Below are 19508 nucleotides of genomic sequence, written 5' to 3'. Positions count from 1 at the left end.
TTGTATTCGTGTTTATTTTGTATTCATGTTTATTTGTATTCATGTTGATGGAATATGCAAAAGAAAAAACGTCTTAATTTTGTATTCATGTTGATTGTATAGCAAAAAAAAACTTTGTCTTAATCTTCCTAATTTCATATCCTGCTCCCTGAAAGGGGTTGTTCAGCTTCTTTTTAGTATGATGTAGAGAACGGTAATCTGAGACAAATTGGTTTTCATTATTTCTGTTTTTTGAATTGTTGAGCTTTTTTATGCAGCAGCTCTCCAGTTTGCAATTTTGGCAATCTTGTTTTTAGGGTCCATATTACCCTAGCAACCATGCATTGATCTGAATATGACTCTGGAATATGAATAGGAGAGGGCCTGAATAGAAAGATGAGTAGCAATAACAATTAATTTGTAGCCTTACAGAGTATTTGTTTTTCTGATGGGGTCAGTGACCCCCATTTGAAAGCTGTTAAGAAGATGCAGATAATTAAAAACCTATACAAAATAAATCATGAAGACCATTTGAAAAGTTGCTTAGAATTGGCAGTTCTATATATATACAAAAAGTTAACCTAAAGGTGAACCCTAAAAATGTATATGGCTAAAAATGCCATATTTTGTATACTGAACTTATTGCTCCAGCCTAAAGTTTCAGTTTCTCAATAGCAGCAATGATCCAGGACTTCAAACTTGTCACCGGGGGTCACCATCTTGAAAAGTGCCTGTGACACTCACATGCTCAGTGGGCTCTGAACAGCTGTTGAGAAGCTAAATTGAGGGGTTGTCACAAATCATCAAGCAGAAAATTAGGTTGGCCTGTAATATAAGCTGATGCTACAGGGCTGATTATTAAATTCTGATGCTAGTTGTACTGGTTCTGTGCTGCCATCTAGTAATTATTTATATTAATTACTAATCAGCCTTATATTGTGACATTTATATTGTATGTGTACTGTATATTGTGAGTTGGTCCCTAAGCTCAGTAACTGACATATTTATATATTTAACTAACGTGTTAACTTGTATTCAATAAGGTAACTGATTTGCATTTTTCTCACCTTTGCCAGGTAAACCCTGTGCAGAGCAGTCACAGCTTTACAGAGGGCTCCTCGCGCCACTCCGTACTGAATCTTGTTTTGAAATCTGGGGAGAAACAAAATGTGAAATTAAAATTCACTCCAGTTCAGAATCAAACAGTTTCTTCTTTACTTATTGTTAGGTAAGTATACTTGCTTGAAAGGAAATCTCATTAGTGATTTGAACTCACTGGAACACTAACAGAATGGCAGCCGAAAGACTTAAGGTGGCCATACACTGAGAGACCCGCTTGTTTGGCGATGTCGCCAAACAAGCGGATCTCTCCCCGATATGCCCTAGGGTCCAACGATCGGATCGTAAAGAATAGTAATGGTCGGCCGGATCGCGGGACCGCATCAATGAATAGATGCGGCCGTGAGCCGACGGGATTTTTTTTGTCCCATCCGATCGAGATCTGGCCGACTTTCTCGCAGATCTCGATCGGTGAAGCCCGTCGGGGGGGGGGGGCCATACACGAGCCAATAAGCTGCCGACACGGTCTGTCGGCAGCTTTTATCGGCCCTTGTATGGCCACCTTTAGTAGCTTGAATGTGCAATCAAGATGAGAAACTCTTAAGCTTGCAATTACAACCACTTGAAAGGGCACTTTTAAAATGTTACTTGCATGAATAATTATAGATTGACTCTTGGTTAAAGGTGTACTATATTAATGTGGATATGTGTGGTTACAACTCAGGACAAGTTGTGTACAACTCTGATGCCAAGACATTATTGAAAGTTTACATTTTCTTACAGCTCAGTGACTACAGTTTTGTAGATATAACTTGAACAGAGATAGAAATTAACTAAAAGCTGAAAGAGAGGAGAGCACTCAAACGCAGATTAACTGCTTGTGATTATTTATTTATTCATGCTGCTTTACACGACATGTTTCGGGAAAGTGTTGCCCTTTCTCAAGTGTAAGAGATAGAAATTACCATCTGCAGCCCAGGGAAATTAATAAGGCAAAATTTACAATTGGTTATACAAGATTTTGTAGGATCTGCAATATTGTACTATATTGACCAGCCTTTTTCAAAAACATTTTCTGTAAACCAACTAAACTACAATACTTTCTTTTATTTTGCAGAAATAATTTAACTGTAATTGATGTGATAATGGTAGAAGGGCAGGGAGCAAAGGAAAATCTTAAGGTTGCGGGAAAAGCTCCAGGCCCTGGAAGCTCATTGCGGTTTAAAATCACAGAAGCATTTCTGAAAGAATGTACAGATAGTAAGTGATCTTTTGGTGGTGCTGTTACTCTTTTAATGCAGGTTTTGCCTCTACAAAAATGTACTCCTATTTTGTAGAGATTACCAGAATAGTTAATTTGTTCTGTTTATACTTAAATTATGTGACCTTGTTTTCATTATATTCTATAGACCATAGGTCAAAGAAAGTTGGTTTGCCTTTCTAATGCATCCAGATAATTTATATTATATATACAAACTTACATGCTGACAATTAACTAGCACATGTTGCGTCTTCCTTCCTGTCTAGTTAGACAGTCGGTCAGACACAGTCAGATAGACAATCATCAGACAGAAGGACAGTCACAGACAGTCAGACAGACACTGACAGACGCCGACAGCCGGACAGACGCCGACAGCCGGACAGACGCCGACAGCCGGACAGACGCCGACAGCCGGACAGATGGACGGTCACAGTCAGACACAGAAATTCCACACAATAATGGAGTGCTCAGACCTCGTGATAAATCCCTTAGGCCCAGGTGCTAGAACAGTAATGAATCTGACCTTCCATGGGTCAAAGGAATCATATGCAATAGTCCAATATACTGCAGCACACTTAAGTGAATTGTTTCTTAGAAGGTGATTGATAAAGGGCCCTGCGACCCCCGAAACGTTGCCACTTTTTGTCTGCTCATATATTTTGAGCCAATAAATCACCTTCTGAGAAGCAATTCACTTCAGTGTGCTGCATGCAGTGTATTTGACTAGTCAGACAAACAGACCGACAGACAGACAGTCAATCAAACAGTCAGGAAGACAGTTAGACAGATGGACAGTAACAGTTAGACAGACAGCTTAAGGAGAAAGGTCCCCATGTGGGACAGAAACTTTGGATAAGATGTAAATTCGTGGGAAATAAATCAATATAAACAGCAGGCTTTTATAGTCCAGAAAGAGTGGACAGAAATGCAAAGGCAAGGCAAAAATGTATTTAAGTCTGGACCCCTGAGGAAGAAAGTGGGGTATGTGTCAGTGCAAGGGACCATGAGGCGATGCAAACCCTAAGGAGATCCTTGACCTGTGGATCGCAGATAATACTGGGAGCATAGTCACATAACAGAACTGTGTAATGGGAGGTCTTGATTTACTTTTCTTTAATATTACTTCTGGAAATGCCATATTATATGACCATTGCTTTGTTCAAAGTGCAATTCTGTACACATGTCACTGTTTTTTTTACTCACAATGCCATGTTTCTTCCCATACTCCCAACGTAATTGTGTACCTTTAATTAATGACACCAGTTCAAACAACTGCACTTTTTTCGCCTCCAACCGCAGTTGCAGTCCCTTATGTCTTTTTGGACTACATTTATACATGTTAAAGGCAGTGCGTGCTTTCTATATATATCTTCTATTTTTGTTCCCTTTTCCTAAGACTAACAGTAAATGTAAAGATCTGTGCTTTAGCAAATCAAATATAGGACCATTAAATATAGGTTTAAAAAGTCTTAAAAATATCTCAAAGGATAGATACTCACTATGCTTATTAACAAAGTATTTGCTCTGTGCTGTGACAACCTACACCTCTTCTCTAACTGAAATCCTTTCCAAATGGTTCCAGTGCTCAATCTGTCCTCTGTTATACCTACAACCTGAAACCAAGTATGCACTTACAGTGTAATGTGTTCCACTTTTGCAGTGATTTTTGTTTAGCATCTATAAGTAAGTAGACTGACATTTAAATACATTTCGAAGACATGTTTTTCTCCTTTGGTTAGAAGTTAAACACAGAGAACCAAACTTCACTATGAAAAGGACATTTAAACTTGAAAACACAGGACAGCTTGACATGACTGTTAAATTCATGGAAATCAGTGGATATTCCTGTGAAGGGTATGGATTCAAGATTTTGAATTGCAACGAATTTGCACTAGGTCCTAATGCCTCAAAGGAGGTTACCATATTGTAAGTATTCTTATAAATGTTTCTCTGCAATTTAAAAATTATTAGATTCTGTTTTCAGGCCTATTCTTTAAGGCTATATTCAGTTTAAACATATTTAATAAAAAGGATACAATTTATTAAGCTTTTTTACTACCCTGTGATGCATAAAATCAGATCCTTGACATTTGTAACTTTCACTTATAATAAACCTTTTCCTGAGCAGAGTTGAGTCAGTTCAAAAGGCAACCTTCATAAACTGATTTCTCCTTTCTAGAAATAGACAAAAAAAATTGTTAAAATCACTGCATTTTCCCTGCTCTCATCAACCAATTTACCTCCCTGTGATAGTTAGGGGCTGATTTATCAAAATGCGAGTTTAGCACAGAAAAACTCATCCACTTTATATTCATTCAATTGGATTTTTAGTTCTGTGTTTATGAAAGGTTGAACTTTCACCCAATGATAAATTTTCTCTAAACCTCTGAAAAATCTACTTTTAAATTGCCAAAGCACAAAAAATAGTGTCTTGGTTACTCACTTGTACAGTTGCAATGGGATTTTAAAGGAGACCAAGTTTTGATCATTATTCCCTAAATGTGCACCCTCACAAGTGCTGGAGATGGGCAACAGATTGTGTTCTTTATGGGAAAACGGTCATTTTATTTGTGCTCAAATAGTGAAGCTGACTTTTATGGTCTAACTATTCTTTTTCTTTTGTTCTGTTTTTTTTTTTTAAAGGTTTACACCAGACTTCACCTCCTCACGAGTGATCCGTGAGCTGAGAATTATAACAGCAGGTGGTTCTGAATTTGTTTTTGTACTAAATGCATCCCTTCCATATCACATGCTAGCTACATGTGCAGAAGCACTTCCACGGCCCAACTGGGAACTGGCACTTTATGTCATCATCTCAGGGATAATGAGGTACATATCTCTATTTTAGTTTGCATTTTTGCATGTGTAACGTGAGCCATGAAAATGAGACTTTTCATATTTTCGGTCCAAAAAATAGCATTTAATAATGTTTAGGTGGTTCCCTGGTTTGCTCGTCTAACAAGGACTATCGCTCTGTTGAAAGCTGCTTTCTGCTCCTCAAGTTGGATTGAAAACCTGTGTGGAGCATCAGAAAGCACAGACTGGCCTTTTGTTAAAGGGGTTGCTTACATTTCAGTTAACTTTAAGTATTATATAGAGAGTGCTATTCTGCAATTGGTTTTTATTTTTTTATTATTTGTGGTTTTTGAGTTATTTAGCTTTTTATTCAACTGCTGTCCGTTTTGCAGTTTCAGCAAGCTGGTTGCTAGGGTCCAAATTGCCCAGCAACCATGCATTGATTTGAATTAAACTCTGGAATATTAATAGGAGAGGGCCTGGATAGAAAGATGAGTAGCAATAACAATAAATAATAAAAAGTAGCAATAACAATAAGTAGTTTTACAGAGCCTTTGTTTTTAGATGGGATCAGTGACCCCCATTTAAAAGCTGGAAAGAGTCAGAAGAAGATGGCAAATAATTAAAAAAAACTATAAAAATAAATAAATAATGACCAATTGAAAAGTTGCTTAAAATCCGCCATTCTATAACATACTAAAAGTTAACTTAAAGGTGAACCACCCATTTATGGAAAGATGGATTTTTTTTTAAAGCTTTTTCACTTAGAAAAAAAGTTTTATATAGGTGTATGCAGTTACTTTAACCCTTCGCTTGCCAACAGCATAGCATCTACATCCTTGGCAGGCACATCCTTGCAACTAAAGTTGTAGCACCTACATTTTGGGGTTTAAGGTTGAGCTACCTTATTAATGTGCTTTTAATGAAGTGCCCATAACCCAGCTTTCTTTGGCAGGAAAAGGATTAAGAAACTGACAAAACATTTTATTTGCTCTTTATAATATGTTAAGACAACTTCATTATCTAGCAAAACAAGATCACTAATAAAAATAAAATAATGTATTAACTGTTTTTTTTTTCCCCCTATGATTGTCCCCTGCAGTTTGCTGTTTCTATTAGTTATTGTAACAGCTTACTTAGAAGCTCAAGGGATATGGGAACCATTTAAAAGGCGGCTTTCCTTTGAATCCGCACATCCTTCCATTGTTTTTGGACGACCTTTTGACCTCAGAAGAATTGTGGGCATTTCATCAGAAAGCAGGCAAGTTACTATGCAAAGGATTTATTATTATCATCTGTTATTTATATAACCAACTAATTTAGCAAAAACAGTATAGTTTACAATCTGAGATCAAAGTGTTATTTTGTGTCATGCAGTTTGAATGAGAAATAGAAATGTCACTTAAAGGAAAACTATACCCCCAAAATGAATACTTGAGCAACAGATAGTTTATATCAAATTAAGTGACATATTAAAGAATCTTATCAAACTGGTCTATATATTTAAGTAAATATTGTCCTTTTACATCTCTTGCCTTGAACCACCATTTCGTGATGGCTGCCTCAGAGATCACCTGACCAGAAATAACACAACTCTAACTGTAACAGGTGGGGAAGCAAAAGACAGAACTCTGTCTGTTAATTGGCTCATGTGACCTAACAAGTATAGTTTGCTTGGTATGTTTGTGTGCACAGTGAATCATACGATCCCAGGGGGCGGCCCTTATTTATTAAAATGGCAGTTTTCTATTTATGATTACCCAATGGCACATACTGCTAAAAAAGTATATTTTGAAAATGGTTTATTTCCATGAAGCAGGGTTTTACAAATAAGCTGTTTTATGCAATATCTTTTTATAGAGACCTACATTGTTTGAGGGTTATAGTTTTCCTTTAAGTGTGTTTCACCAAAATGTAGCAAGATGTGCTCGCAGTTCAGTTACAGGAAAATAAGATTTGTTTGAGAACTTCTCTGGCTGCTCTGAACTATACTGAGCCTGTAGCCTGAGAAGCTGAATTTACAGCATGATATGGGTTTGAATTAGTACTATTCAGTGCATATTTAACAAACTATATTGTTTTTTTCTGTATAGAATGAGGTGTTCTGTATTATAAGATTATAATTTAAATTGTGTATACATGTTTAGTAATGTATTTTTTTTTTTTTTTACTGTTTTAGCTTTAATTCCCTTGGATCAGACTCAAACCACAGCTCTAACAGAGGCTTATACACAGGAAGTACCTCCACCAGGACTGGGACTGGTACAGGTAATCACAAGCCATGCAACCCAGTATCCAACCTGCAAAGCAGTAGGAGTGCTCCTGATACAGAAATCAGTCGAACAAAGAACAACTCCAATATATCCAGTAAATTATCTTCACAAGCATCTGTTGCACAACCAGGTACTAAAGCCCCCTCCCAACAAACAGACTCTAATACAGCTGCTCAAAACCAAGCTTTAACCAGGCGCTCCAGGGGCACAAGATTGAATCAAAATCAAGCCTCACAGGAACCACTTCCATCTACACAATCACCAGCAGTGCCTCCACCACAAGCAGAGCAGCAAGCAGAAGTCCCACGACCGGTGACCAGTAATTCTTCCCATCCAGAGTACTTTCGAACTGGCAGCAATAATGCCAGGCACAGCTCAGATGATTCTGATATAACTAATCTTATAGAAGCTATGGACAAAGACTTTGGTCAGTCAGAAATCAGTCATTCAGATGTGTTTACAGAACAGCCCCCATCTCCAGTACTTAAAAATAAAGGTAAATTAGATGACAAGACTTTTGCCTGTTTGTGGGAATGTAGATATAGGTTAAAGGCATAGATTTTTGCACACATAGAACACTTTTGCCTTTATAAGTGGAGCTGCTATATTACTTGTGGGATTCTCATTTCAAAAGGGGAATATCTTTTCAGACTTCTACATGTGAAACTCATTGTTGTGTCTAAAGTATACCTGAGGTAGGGCCAAGTAAACAATGCCGTAGTAGTTGCACCAGAATCTTTATGTGTATTAAAACACTTCTTGGACTGTATACAATACTCACAGCCACATACAGGGAGGAAGCAGAAAAGGGAACTACAGTATCAAATTGGAAATCATGTGGGAACAACACAATACATTGTTATATCGGAAAAGTAACTGGACTGACACTACATAAATAAATCCAAGGAAACTGTAGCACACTGATCCCGTTTTTAAATTGCAGAGGTAATTTATTGGCTCTTAGTAGACCAAGTAAGGCAACGTTTCGGACCACACTGGGCCCTTTATCAAGCTTAGTTTTCACTCTGTCTCCTGTGTTAAATAGTTTAACAAGGGGCTGGAGTAATGACAGAAGGTAAAAAAAATGGTAGGAGGTGTAAAGGGGAGGGGAAGTTGTAACACATATATACATAAAGGAAAACTAAATAGCAGGCATAAAATTATTTTTTATATCATAGATAATTCCTATATAGGAGTCCTTGTATGCCATCCCAAATATAACAACAATACATAAGTGTGCACAAAGTCCAAAAAGTCCAAACAAGGTGTACATGCATAAAAATTCTGTGAATTTTTGCTAGTCCCATTATGCCATTTGTGACAATTCAGGTGTCCTCAGAGTACATCCTAAGGAATTAAAATTGCATCATTAAACATGAATTATTCTGAGACGCTTATGTGGTACCTGTACTGCATACTATTCAAATTTTCTCTCTAGTAAGCTTCGGATTATGCAGATTCATACTTAGTAATGGTTACTGAATAAACAATTTCAGTGCTGGTACCAGCATCTGCATAATCCGAAGCTTACTAGAGAGAAAATGAGAATAGTTAAAAAAAACGTGGTCCGAAACGTTGCCTTACTTTGTCTACTAAGAGTCAATAAATCACCTTTGCAATTTAAAAACTGGATCAGTGTGCTACAGTTTCGTTGTATTTGCTTATGACTAAAGCTGGCCATAGACGCGAAGATCCAATCGTCGGACTTTCCCATCTCCCGACCTGCCGCTAACTATTCAGATCAAAGTCTTACCATTCCGACCAAATAAAGTAGTTAAAGAACAGATCAGCCGATGTTCTGCCCCTGACAGCAATCGTACGATAGACAAAGCTAGTGACAGTCTCCCACTGAAAATCGTACGATCGGCAATACATGCAGAGATATTATAGGCAGCCGACAGAAATTTTCTAACCTGTCCGATCGACCAAACGAACGATCTCCGCCAGACGAAAAATATCGGGACTCTCCACACACGGTCCGAAAATCGTACGAATCCACATGTACTTTACAACAGGTAGAGCACTCTATTTTATAAAAAAATAAAAAAACAAATGTTTCCAGATACTGCAATGAGACAACATACCTGTATTACATTTTCAGTTCAAGGGACCCCAGTGGAAGCCCATCCTTTGGCCTGTTGGTGTACATGTCATTTATCCACAATTTTGATAATTTTATCCCAAATCTCACCTTAATTGTTGTTCAGGCTATGTTTTTAATTATATTTAGTAAAGCAAATAGATGTTTTCCCCAAATGTTACTTTAACTATTATTCACAGTCTTAGAACCACTGCTTTAAGGTGGTCATACTCATGACAATTATGTTTCCTAACAATTTGCCTCACCTCGTCTCTCACCATAAAAGCACTGAATATTGTACAAAAATTCTGAACAAGCCCATTGCATACTACAGAGCTTATCTGTTATCTGCTTTGCTGAGCCTTTTCAGTTTTGAATGGCTGCCCCCATGGCTACACAGCAGCTTCTTTATATAAACTATTGTAGCGTTTCTAAAGCAAACACACCAGTTTTAGCAGTGCAACACAACGCTACATTATATTTTCATTACTTTAAAAGACTTTTATTTTTTGGTGTTACTGTTTCTTTATGTTTTATAATCATGGCTGTGTAAGATGCACCAATTAGCTCAGTTCCTGAACTTTCCTTCCACTATCTCAACAGGGAAAACAAAGTCTGTTCAGCACAAATCCAAATTTCAAAAGAAGCAAGAAGAGAAAGACAGAAGAGTAAAAGGCAAACAGCCGGAGGATGAACTTAAAGACTCTCTCGCTGATGATGACAGCTCCTCAACCACTACAGAAACGTCTAATCCTGATACTGAGCCCCCTGTCAAAGAGGTGCGCTGTTATTGTATATGTGCCTGAACAGATTTCCTAATTTGTTTTTACATGAAGCTCATAGAGGGATAAAGAGATACATACCAAAGGCTGGATACAGAATCAGATCCATTTATATGAACAAAATGGTTTTGTGATAATGAATAATGAAATTCAGAATCTAAGAATGTTTTTAGAATACCTAATATTTGTATCTCTCTGCAGGATGGGGAAAAGTTAAAGGGAAAACAAGCCATGCCTGTAAAAATAGAAAGAGAAATTTTCACGGTGAAACCGAAAAGCAAGAAAGTCGTAAACTACAACAACAACAAAAAAGAAAGTGCTCCTGAGGTGAAGCAAAGGTGAGAAGCAGAACAACTTTATCAAATGTAGCCTTTCTACCAATAACCACTCTTGAGGTCACTCCAAATTACTTCATGAACATTCCTAAAAAAAAACATGCCAGTTTATTATTTATGCATGTGTTACCTTATATCTAGGTGGTGTTTGTTTTAAATTGTCCCATTGTATCCACAACATCTAACATAAAAGACTTAGCAGAGCATGGGAAGCAATGTGAGTTGCCTCGCTAATTTCATTTCCAACCCTGTGTTTTACCATTTCAGCTCCTTGGAATTACCATATACCACACCTCTTGAAAACAAGCAACGTAAACATTTCTCAAAAATGACAGTGCAGAACCCACTGCTGAATGGTTCTAAACCAAAGACTTTGCAGAAAGCACGAGGTATTTTGCTCTGTTTTCTTTTGTTTTTAATGCAGATTTCTAGTGAGTATTAGTTTTGTATTCTTGCGCTGTTCTACTAAGCATCTTACTCGGCCTGGTGTGTGAATGTCTGTTTGCAGGTACCAACAATAAGTTAGTGGACAACAGACAGACTCTGGCAAAATTTCTCCCTTGTCGCACTGGTCAGGAAATGGGCAACACCAGCAGTTCAGAAGGAGAGAAAGATTCCCCACCACCAGAGTGGGACTCTGTGCCAATTCATAAAGCAGGCAGCTGTGAGTATACTCATCCCAGAGATCAATGCATTGCCTATAGTTTTGCTGTATTTATGCTTCATTAGGTTCTTGGCACAGCTCCTCATGTGCATCATAATTTAGAAGCTGCAATAACATTCTCTTCTGCTCAGTTTCATTGAATAAAACATGCAAGTACCAACCTCACATACTCCTTGTGCTGTAGCTTGAATGGGATTTGACACTGCTTCATTATTTATATAGCACATTGAAAAGACAGATGTCTACCAAGTTCAACTTTTTTCTTTATGGTATAAGATTGCTACTACAAAAGATTGGAGATCCTGTATCACAGAGTAAAAACACTTGTACGTGTATAAATATGTGGCATAGTAGAAGTATAAATTATTCTTTATAGATACAAGAGCTAGCTCAGCTGCTATAATATTCCCATCTTTTAAGACATCAGGATAGTATCCCTTTAAATGCACAGTGTTCTCTGCTTTTTTCCCATACTACATACATGGCTGTTTTAGTGCTAGATTCCCACATTTGGTTCAATTGAAATAACCGTCACAAGTAAGAAATGATCTATTTTAGAATGCATGGTTTTAAATTGTATATCTGGTCATTTTTGCACTATACAAAGTCTTTTCCTGTTTGCGAGAAGGAAATTAAAGTATTTTTGCCCAGTTATATGGTTCTGTGTATGGGCAGCTGTGCTTTGTTCTCCGTCAGTATGGATTCTTATGATATGGTTATGCAACTGTCAGGTATGATGGAAGTTGTATGTGAAACAGAAGCTTGGTTCCTTTCATATTAGTAAAATTAAAGGAAATCTATACACCCAAAATGAATACTTAAGCAACAGAAGAAGTGTGGAAGCAAAAGACACAACTCTGTCTGTTAATTGGCTCATGTGACCTAACAAGTATGGTTTGTTGGTATGTTTGTGTGCACTGTGAATCATATGATCCCAGGGGGCGGCCCTTATTTTTTAAAATGGCAATTTTCTAGTTATGATTACTCAATGGCACATACTACTAGAAAAGTATATTATTATGAAAAATCATATGAGCTGTTTTATTCAATATATTTTTACATTGTTTGGGGGGTATAGTTTTCCTTTAAGCAGTTTCTTGTTACTAATACTCCATAACCTCTCTCTCTCTACCATTTTGTTTTAGCAGCAGACAGCCTTTACAAACTGTCTTTACAAACACACCATGCAGATGATTTTTTGAAACAACGACAAACCTCACCTGCTCCTACCTCTCCTTCCCCTCCCCCGTCAGTGAGCTTTGTGGCAAGAGGCAGCTACAGCAGCATTGTCAATAGCACAAACAATCAGTAAGTAATCACCAGCAAACACTTGTGGTGGGTGAAAACCTTTGCCCCAGACATGGCTTCAGGCACATTAGAAATAGAGCAGAGCCTTTTTCATTTTGTAAAGCACTGGAACCCCCTATGGTGACATCACCACGTCAGCTCAGCTCATAGTGACATCATTGAAGGGGTTGGGTCAGGTTTTGGTCGAATTTGGGTGCAGCTTGTCAGGCAACAGGTTAGGGTTTGGTGCAAATTTATAAACCTGACCTGGCCGTCACTAATAAGCCCAATACCAGGTCAGTGGGTCATTCACTAACAGTCTGTAAGTAATACTATGCAAATGTTAATTAGTGCAAACATGTTTTTATCATAGTCTGGCTTTTGTGCCAGAATAGAATTCTGCATTCCCATTCAATACCGCCACAATTGTTTTATAATTGCTTTATAATGACTTGCAGATAAGTGTTGCGTTTGGGGAAAAACACCAAAATACTATTCTCTCCTAAAAATCTAGGACAGTTGCTCTGTTTCACTCTACATGATAGTAGTACCATAATATGGATGCCTGTGTTATTGGGGTCAATGTGCCTTGTATGGAAGAACCAAAGTGACTTCTCTCTGAGAAACACCGTTAGCTCTTTGCCATTAGTGATCTTGAAATGAATAAAAGTTTGAAGCCCACTGATACAGAAAATGAAAGCTGCAATTCTAGGTTAGTACATTTGAGAGTCAAAATATTTTCTTTTTCTAATTTGTTATAGTGATCTAAGAAGCAACTTTACTGGTACCAAACACAAGCTGACGAAAGCAACCTCTTTACCTGGACGAAATGGCAACCCCACCTTTGCCGCTGTAGCTGCAGGATATGACAAAAACCCAGGTAATTTGGCTGTATAAGATGGGCCCTGGAAGCAATTTATTAAAGAAAATGTGCAGATTAGAATTTTATTATTCAATTTTAACAGGTGGTAATGGAGTGGCAAAGCCAGCTGTTACTAAGAGAGACGCCCCTAGCAACATTTGTGTCGCACACACCATTTCCCTGGATAGTGATGGCTCTGATAGGTGAGGATGACGTTCTACCCATTCCAGTCCTTCTCTCTTATTTCACTTTCTATAGCTTATTCAAAGTGTTTGCCTTGCTGGCTTAGTTCAATCATATGGATCAGCACCAGTGAACAAAAATATGTCTGTTCCTTGTGGCCTTAGGCAGATTACTGTTCTTTGTGGCTCAAATACTCAAAACGTTCAGGTCGATAAACATTGCAGTGCTTGCACTTAATATTGTCATTAATTAAAGGAGAAGGAAAGCTACAGAGGCATTGTATTGCCAATAGATTAGCTGCAATAGTGCAAGTTAGAATACTATATTTATTCTGTAGAATGTTTTACCATAGAAGCTCTCTGTTTATTTAGGATAGCAGCTGCAGTATTAGCTTGATGTGACATCACTTCCTGTCTGAGTCTGACTCAGAGCAGGACTACTTTGAGGGTTTACTGGTATATTTAGGTGGACCTTTCTGATAAGGCTTACTTAGTTTTAACCTTTCCTTCTCCTTAAAGAAAGTGAAAAACAATAGGGAAGAATGGCAGCATACCAGTGAGATAATGTGGGGAAAGCAAAACTATTGCAGAGAGTAGTAACTGGGGCAGTGCAGACTGGAAAGAAACAATATGGGGTATTGAGACTGAGGAGACCTTACCATGGAAAATTGTATATATGAGATGGAGGAGAAGTAATAGAAGACAATGTGAGGAAAGCAGCATAGAACAATAACTAATGAGGAGAAATTTGAGAAGTAGAAAATGATGTTCTGGATGAAAAGGGGAAAACCACAGATGGAAGAAGGAGGGGAAGCTTTTAGAAGAAGCCACAATATAGGGAGAAGAGGAGATGGAATAGCAAGACAAGAAAAGTCATGTTTTGTGTTGCCTCAATATGTTGCCATTGTAGTTAGGGTTAATATATAACATTCTGGTACAGTGCTATCAGCATTTAATATTGGAGCTGTTGTCACAAGGTCCAAGTGCAATGTAGTGTAAATCTATGTCATACAAGGTCATATCCAACTCCCAGACTACAAATACTGCACACCATCGTGTTTATTGCTCATAAAGTCTGACAGCCTGACAGCTAGGGTTACTGATTAAAGACAATATATTTATCTTTCTACTTTATATTTTATCTTTCTACTTAGTTCTGGCCTATGGAGCCCCATCAGCAGCCCCAACAGCCCGGACTTAGTTCCACTCAAGTCATTCTCTGCTTTCGGACCCAGCAATTCCTTCAACTTAACAGGGGGTGAGTGATCTAGAAGCAGTTGCACTTTCTTTCAACCCTCACTCTTCATTATCAGGAGGCATGATTATTGGCTGCTTCATTTTACTTTACACTGCGTCTTCTGGTGGAAACCATTGGGGCTTCTGTGCAATGCTTGCTACAGGTCTAAACCAATCAGCACGTAGCGCTTATTGTCACAGCTTTCAAAGTAAACATCTTATTGGTACTGAACCTGCCAAAATTTTGTCCTTTATTATATATATGGGGGGCCAGTCCTTAACTACTTGAGATTTGCCAGCACGTGCCAGTTATACCAGTGCAGGGCAACAGTACATTCAGGAGAAAGACAGAGGGCTGGTTAAAAAGCTCAGATGTTTTTTCTCACATTCTTTCCTAACCAGAAGAACATCAGACCAGCCCTGTTTATTTCTCCTGACAACTTCCTTGATTACTTGGTAGTTACATACTGACCAGCAGGTGGCGCTGCTGTAACAAAATTCATTCATATTAACAGAACATGTTTCCTTAATATTTTGAGGGAAAAAAATAATGATTGTCAATTGCATTCACTTCTTTTAAAGGTTTACTTATCCTTTCAAGCAAGAAAAATCAGAACAAGACTTTGGTTTAATATATTGTCTATATAGTAAAACATCACTGAGAGAATGTGATAGTGTCCCAATAACTCTCTCTTCTCTTGCCCAGAATACAGTTTTTCCATGTCTGCTGTGTGTATATGATGTATTTGTTCCCACACTGGTTGGAATTCTTTTTCACATAGTCTTGTTTGTCCTTTACCAACAGAGGTGTTTAATAAGTTGACATTTCCAAGGTCTGCTTATGGCCCTGATCCTCAGAAGAAATGGAGTGAATTTGAGTCGACATCATCAATCTGGGATGCGCCCAGCGCTGACCCTGTTCCCACCTGGCCAACCAGCACAGGATCTCCCACCCATGCATCACATGTAAGTATCGCTGTGTTTCTTACTGGGATTGGAACCTTCAGAATCACTTCTCTGCCTATGGGAATGGTCCATTTGTGTGTAAAGTGCAAACTGCTGTTTCCCCTATTTTCAGCTCTATGTTCTTTGCACAATGACTCCATACTACTATAAGTCCAGTAATAGTTCATTGACAACTGTAACATCAGTTTCCCACTGCTGTCAGTGTTAATAATTTAAAAAAATACATTGCAAAATTATGAAAACTTAAAGGAGAACTAAATCTTAACTAAAGAAGTAGCTAGAAATGTTGTACATGATGTTCTTGGCTTCTGTACCAGCCCAAGTCAACCACAACCTTTTAGCAGTAAAGATCTGTGTCTCCAAAGATGCCCCAGTAGCTCCCCATCTTCTTTTCTGCTGATTCACTGCACATGCTAATTCTAATTTGCATATGCAAATTAGGAGTGGTGAGAGGAAACATTTTTTACTTCCTTGTTTTGTGACAAAAAGTTACACTATTTCCCTCCCCACCCCTAATTTGCATATGCAAATTAGGATTTTGGTTTGGCCAGGCAGAAGGATTCGGCCAAATCAGAATTCTGCTGGAAAAGCCCGAATCCTGGCCGAATCCCGAACCGAATCTTGGATTCCGTGCATCCCTAATTCATTTTTACGCTTTAGTTCTCTTTTAATCTTGGTGTATAAAAGGATTCAACTATGCCAGCAATATGGCTGCTTTAAACAGAATGTTGCTAGAATGCCAGTTAGAAGGCCATAAGTACTTATAATATTGTGATGTATCACTCCAAAATGTGACACCCATGTTATGTCTTTCCTGTACTTTAAACATGTTTTATATGAAGCACAAGGGCTACGTTTATTTCACTGTATTTACAGCCCCCTGTAATTTGTTTAGCCATCTTTAACCTGTTAGCTAAACAAAGCCCCACCTATGTAATTGTGTTCCAAGGACATAACCTTTAGGATCTGCTTGTCAAAAGAGCCACCGACACACCAGGCCAAATCAGGTTGAACTGCAAACTGGAGAGCTGCTGAATAAAAAGCGAAATAACTCAAAAACCACAAATAATAAAAAAATGAATTGCAATTGCAAATAGTCTCAGAATATCCCTCTCTACATCATACTAAAAGTTCATTTAAAGATGAACAACCCCTTTAATCCTTATTGGTGGCAAAAGAATCCTATTGGGATTAATATTTAAATGATTCTTTAGTTGACTTAAAGTATGGAGATCCGAATTATGGAAAGCTCCCTTATCCAGAAAACCCCAGGTCCTGAGCATTCTGGAGAACACAGCTCCCATCCATAGCTGTATAATGAAGACTGATGAAGAGCATTGAAATGACTGTATCAAATTGTCCAATATTGACCTGTGAGTGAGCAGAGTTCTGTGTTCTAATTGGCTGAATGTGTTATGAGGGAGGCTGCATTGCTGCCAGTGATTGAGAAGCTCATTTGCTCACTATTAGTTGTGTTGTATAACATCTCGGTTTTATTGTTATTAACATTGATTTATTGAAGCAGCAATATGATGTGTGACCCTTCATATGTAACTGATAATACTAATAGTTTTATATTTCTTAACAGTCCATCCTTGGGAACACAAACAGCCTGTGGTCTACAACCACCCCATTCAGCAGTTCCATATGGTCAAGCAACCCTAACAACAGCCTCCCCTACACCACCGCTAGCAACGCTCTTCCCGGCATTGACCTGATGGGCAGTGATAGCTCCGCCTCTAACTCTGCTTCCACAGCTGCTTCGCACAACCCTGACGCCATTGGAGGCCAGACTTACGATCCATGGAAGATTTGGAGTCCCACCATTGGGAGAAGAAGTTCTGATCCATGGCCCAACACCCATTACCCACCTGATAATTAGAGTTCTGCTGGATTTGGAAAAAAAACTGCCTAGTGATTTGATTGGACGAGTGTCCTTTTGTTCCTTCAAACAGGCTTTTTATCTTAATGGTGTTTTATTTGATTTATTTTTTTAAATTCCAACACCCGGGCCTTCTTTGAATTCACCTCTTACATATAACTTCAGACTGGTTTTAATTCTCTCTCTTGCCTTCTCTTCTGTTTACTTGATGTTGCTGTTCCGTTTTAAGAAGGGCAAAAAAACTAAAAAAAATGTCTGGCAGAATCGTCGCCTTACACAAGTCACCCACACAGACTATTTGCAACCGTTTCCTCTCCCTTTATGTCTATTTATTTATGTTGCCACTGAGCCCTGTATTAATTGCCCCAGAGAAAATAAGATCTGCCTCATTTGATAGACATCTCCCAGAAAAAAAAAAAGAAATCTCTATTTTTTATTTTTTTAATGTGAAAAAGAGTGGGTCCCCCAGTATTATGTTTCTAATAAAGGCACGGAAGTGTCTGTGCTGAAATGCTGAGTATTTTTCATGCAAAATTTGTTTCCTTGTCGGCTAAGTGAACAAACTGCAGCAAGATGAGAGTCCAGGAGGCGGGATATTATGGCTGTGCAGCTCTTCCATTTGTGTTCTCGGTTAAGTACCGGGATGCGTTTTATAGTTAAGTTGAATTGCTCAACAGAAAATCTTGTGAATAACAACAGGGTTTGTGGGGCAATTCATGCAACTTTATGTTGTACCTTAAATAAATGAAGCTTTTTTCAGTAATTCCGTTTTTGTGGCTCGTTCCTTCCATAATACACATTTTTCCATGTTGGGGCAGCCAATGAATTCTGAGTATCCACTCTCTGTACCATGGACTCAGCAAACAACACTACATCTGATCATAGGGAATCATGTGCAGCAAGGCAATTATTAGTAGTTTAACCTTTTACCTTCAGTTATCATTCAATGCGGCCCTCGGACCAGCTGGTCTCCATCTTGCTATAATCAGAATGCTAGGAAAACGCTGGTGTGTAACCCTGTTCCTGGAATCAAGTAAGAAAACATAGTCCAAAGGAAAAATAATAATGTGGTCCAGGGCTGCCATTAGAAATCACGAGGCCCCATACAACAAGGGCCCCGCCCACCTCAACTCCCAAGCCCCAACCCCTCCCCCTACAAGTTAAAAAAAATAATTGGTGACCAGGACCCCCCTTTAAGTTCAAATAAAAAAACATTGGTGCCAGGGCCCCCTTACAAGTTAAAAAAAAGGGGGGGCTCCAAAGAATATTTTTTAAAAACAACATTGGCGCCAGGGCCCCCCTTACAAGTTAAAAAAAAAATTGGGGCCCCAAAGAATATTTTTTAAAAAAAACATGGGTGGCAGGGGCCTATAGAATATTTAAATAATACATTGGTTGCCATGGGATTAAAAAAAAAAAATTCTGTTGTTCAGTAGAATTGAACTTGTGGCTTCAGGACCTCAACTTCGCCTGCTTTCGTGACTTCTGGTCTTTTCGCCGCTTCGGGAGTTAGGCCTCGGCTATTCGCGTGGCTTTGGGTCTTTTCGCCGCTTCTGGACTTCAGCTGTTTGGATTTTTCGGCGCTTCTGCATTTCGGCTGTCCGGGACTTCGGAAACGGCCGCAGGCTTCGTCGCTGTCAAGGGGGGCCTGGCTCTTTTGAAAGTGCAGCACTGCCGGGCCCCCCTTCAGGCCCAGGACACTCGTACCCCCTGTCCCCCTCTGATGGCAGCCCTGATGGGTCTCCTCAAAAAAAGACCCGCAGTTCAATTGTTGCCAAAATTTAGAAATTACAATATAAATTAGAAAAGACCCAATAGTAGTAATGCAATTGCCATTTTAACATGTTTTGTGCCAAATGGGCAC

The 19508-nt window shown here is 38.6% G+C and overlaps 1 protein-coding gene across 2 annotated transcripts in view; it reads left to right on the top strand.

Moving 5' to 3' along the window:
* tmem131.L (transmembrane protein 131 L homeolog) overlaps nt 1-18407 on the top strand; it is a 119272-nt gene extending 100865 nt beyond the window's left edge. The window contains exons 26-41 of one of the 2 annotated variants that reach the window (XM_018247111.2): nt 1056-1207; nt 2156-2298; nt 4039-4225; nt 4943-5128; nt 6198-6356; nt 7275-7864; nt 10052-10227; nt 10432-10568; nt 10833-10954; nt 11074-11229; nt 12378-12537; nt 13278-13396; nt 13482-13581; nt 14715-14818; nt 15602-15762; nt 17351-18407. In XM_018247111.2, the coding sequence (XP_018102600.1) occupies nt 1056-1207; nt 2156-2298; nt 4039-4225; nt 4943-5128; nt 6198-6356; nt 7275-7864; nt 10052-10227; nt 10432-10568; nt 10833-10954; nt 11074-11229; nt 12378-12537; nt 13278-13396; nt 13482-13581; nt 14715-14818; nt 15602-15762; nt 17351-17644 (2946 nt within the window). In that variant the 3' untranslated portion in view covers nt 17645-18407. Of the gene's footprint in view, nt 1-1055; nt 1208-2155; nt 2299-4038; nt 4226-4942; nt 5129-6197; nt 6357-7274; nt 7865-10051; nt 10228-10431; nt 10569-10832; nt 10955-11073; nt 11230-12374; nt 12538-13277; nt 13397-13481; nt 13582-14714; nt 14819-15601; nt 15763-17350 lie in introns of both variants that reach the window. The other variant, XM_018247109.2, reaches the window with a different exon arrangement.
* The last annotated feature ends 1101 nt before the right edge of the window (nt 18408-19508 follow it).

The sequence above is a fragment of the Xenopus laevis genome, chromosome 2L (genome assembly GCF_017654675.1).
Source record: "Xenopus laevis strain J_2021 chromosome 2L, Xenopus_laevis_v10.1, whole genome shotgun sequence".
In the NCBI taxonomy this organism is placed as follows: Eukaryota; Metazoa; Chordata; class Amphibia; order Anura; family Pipidae; genus Xenopus; species Xenopus laevis.
The sequence above is the reverse complement of the archived record's forward strand: the minus strand, read 5'-3'. Positions and strand labels throughout refer to the sequence as shown.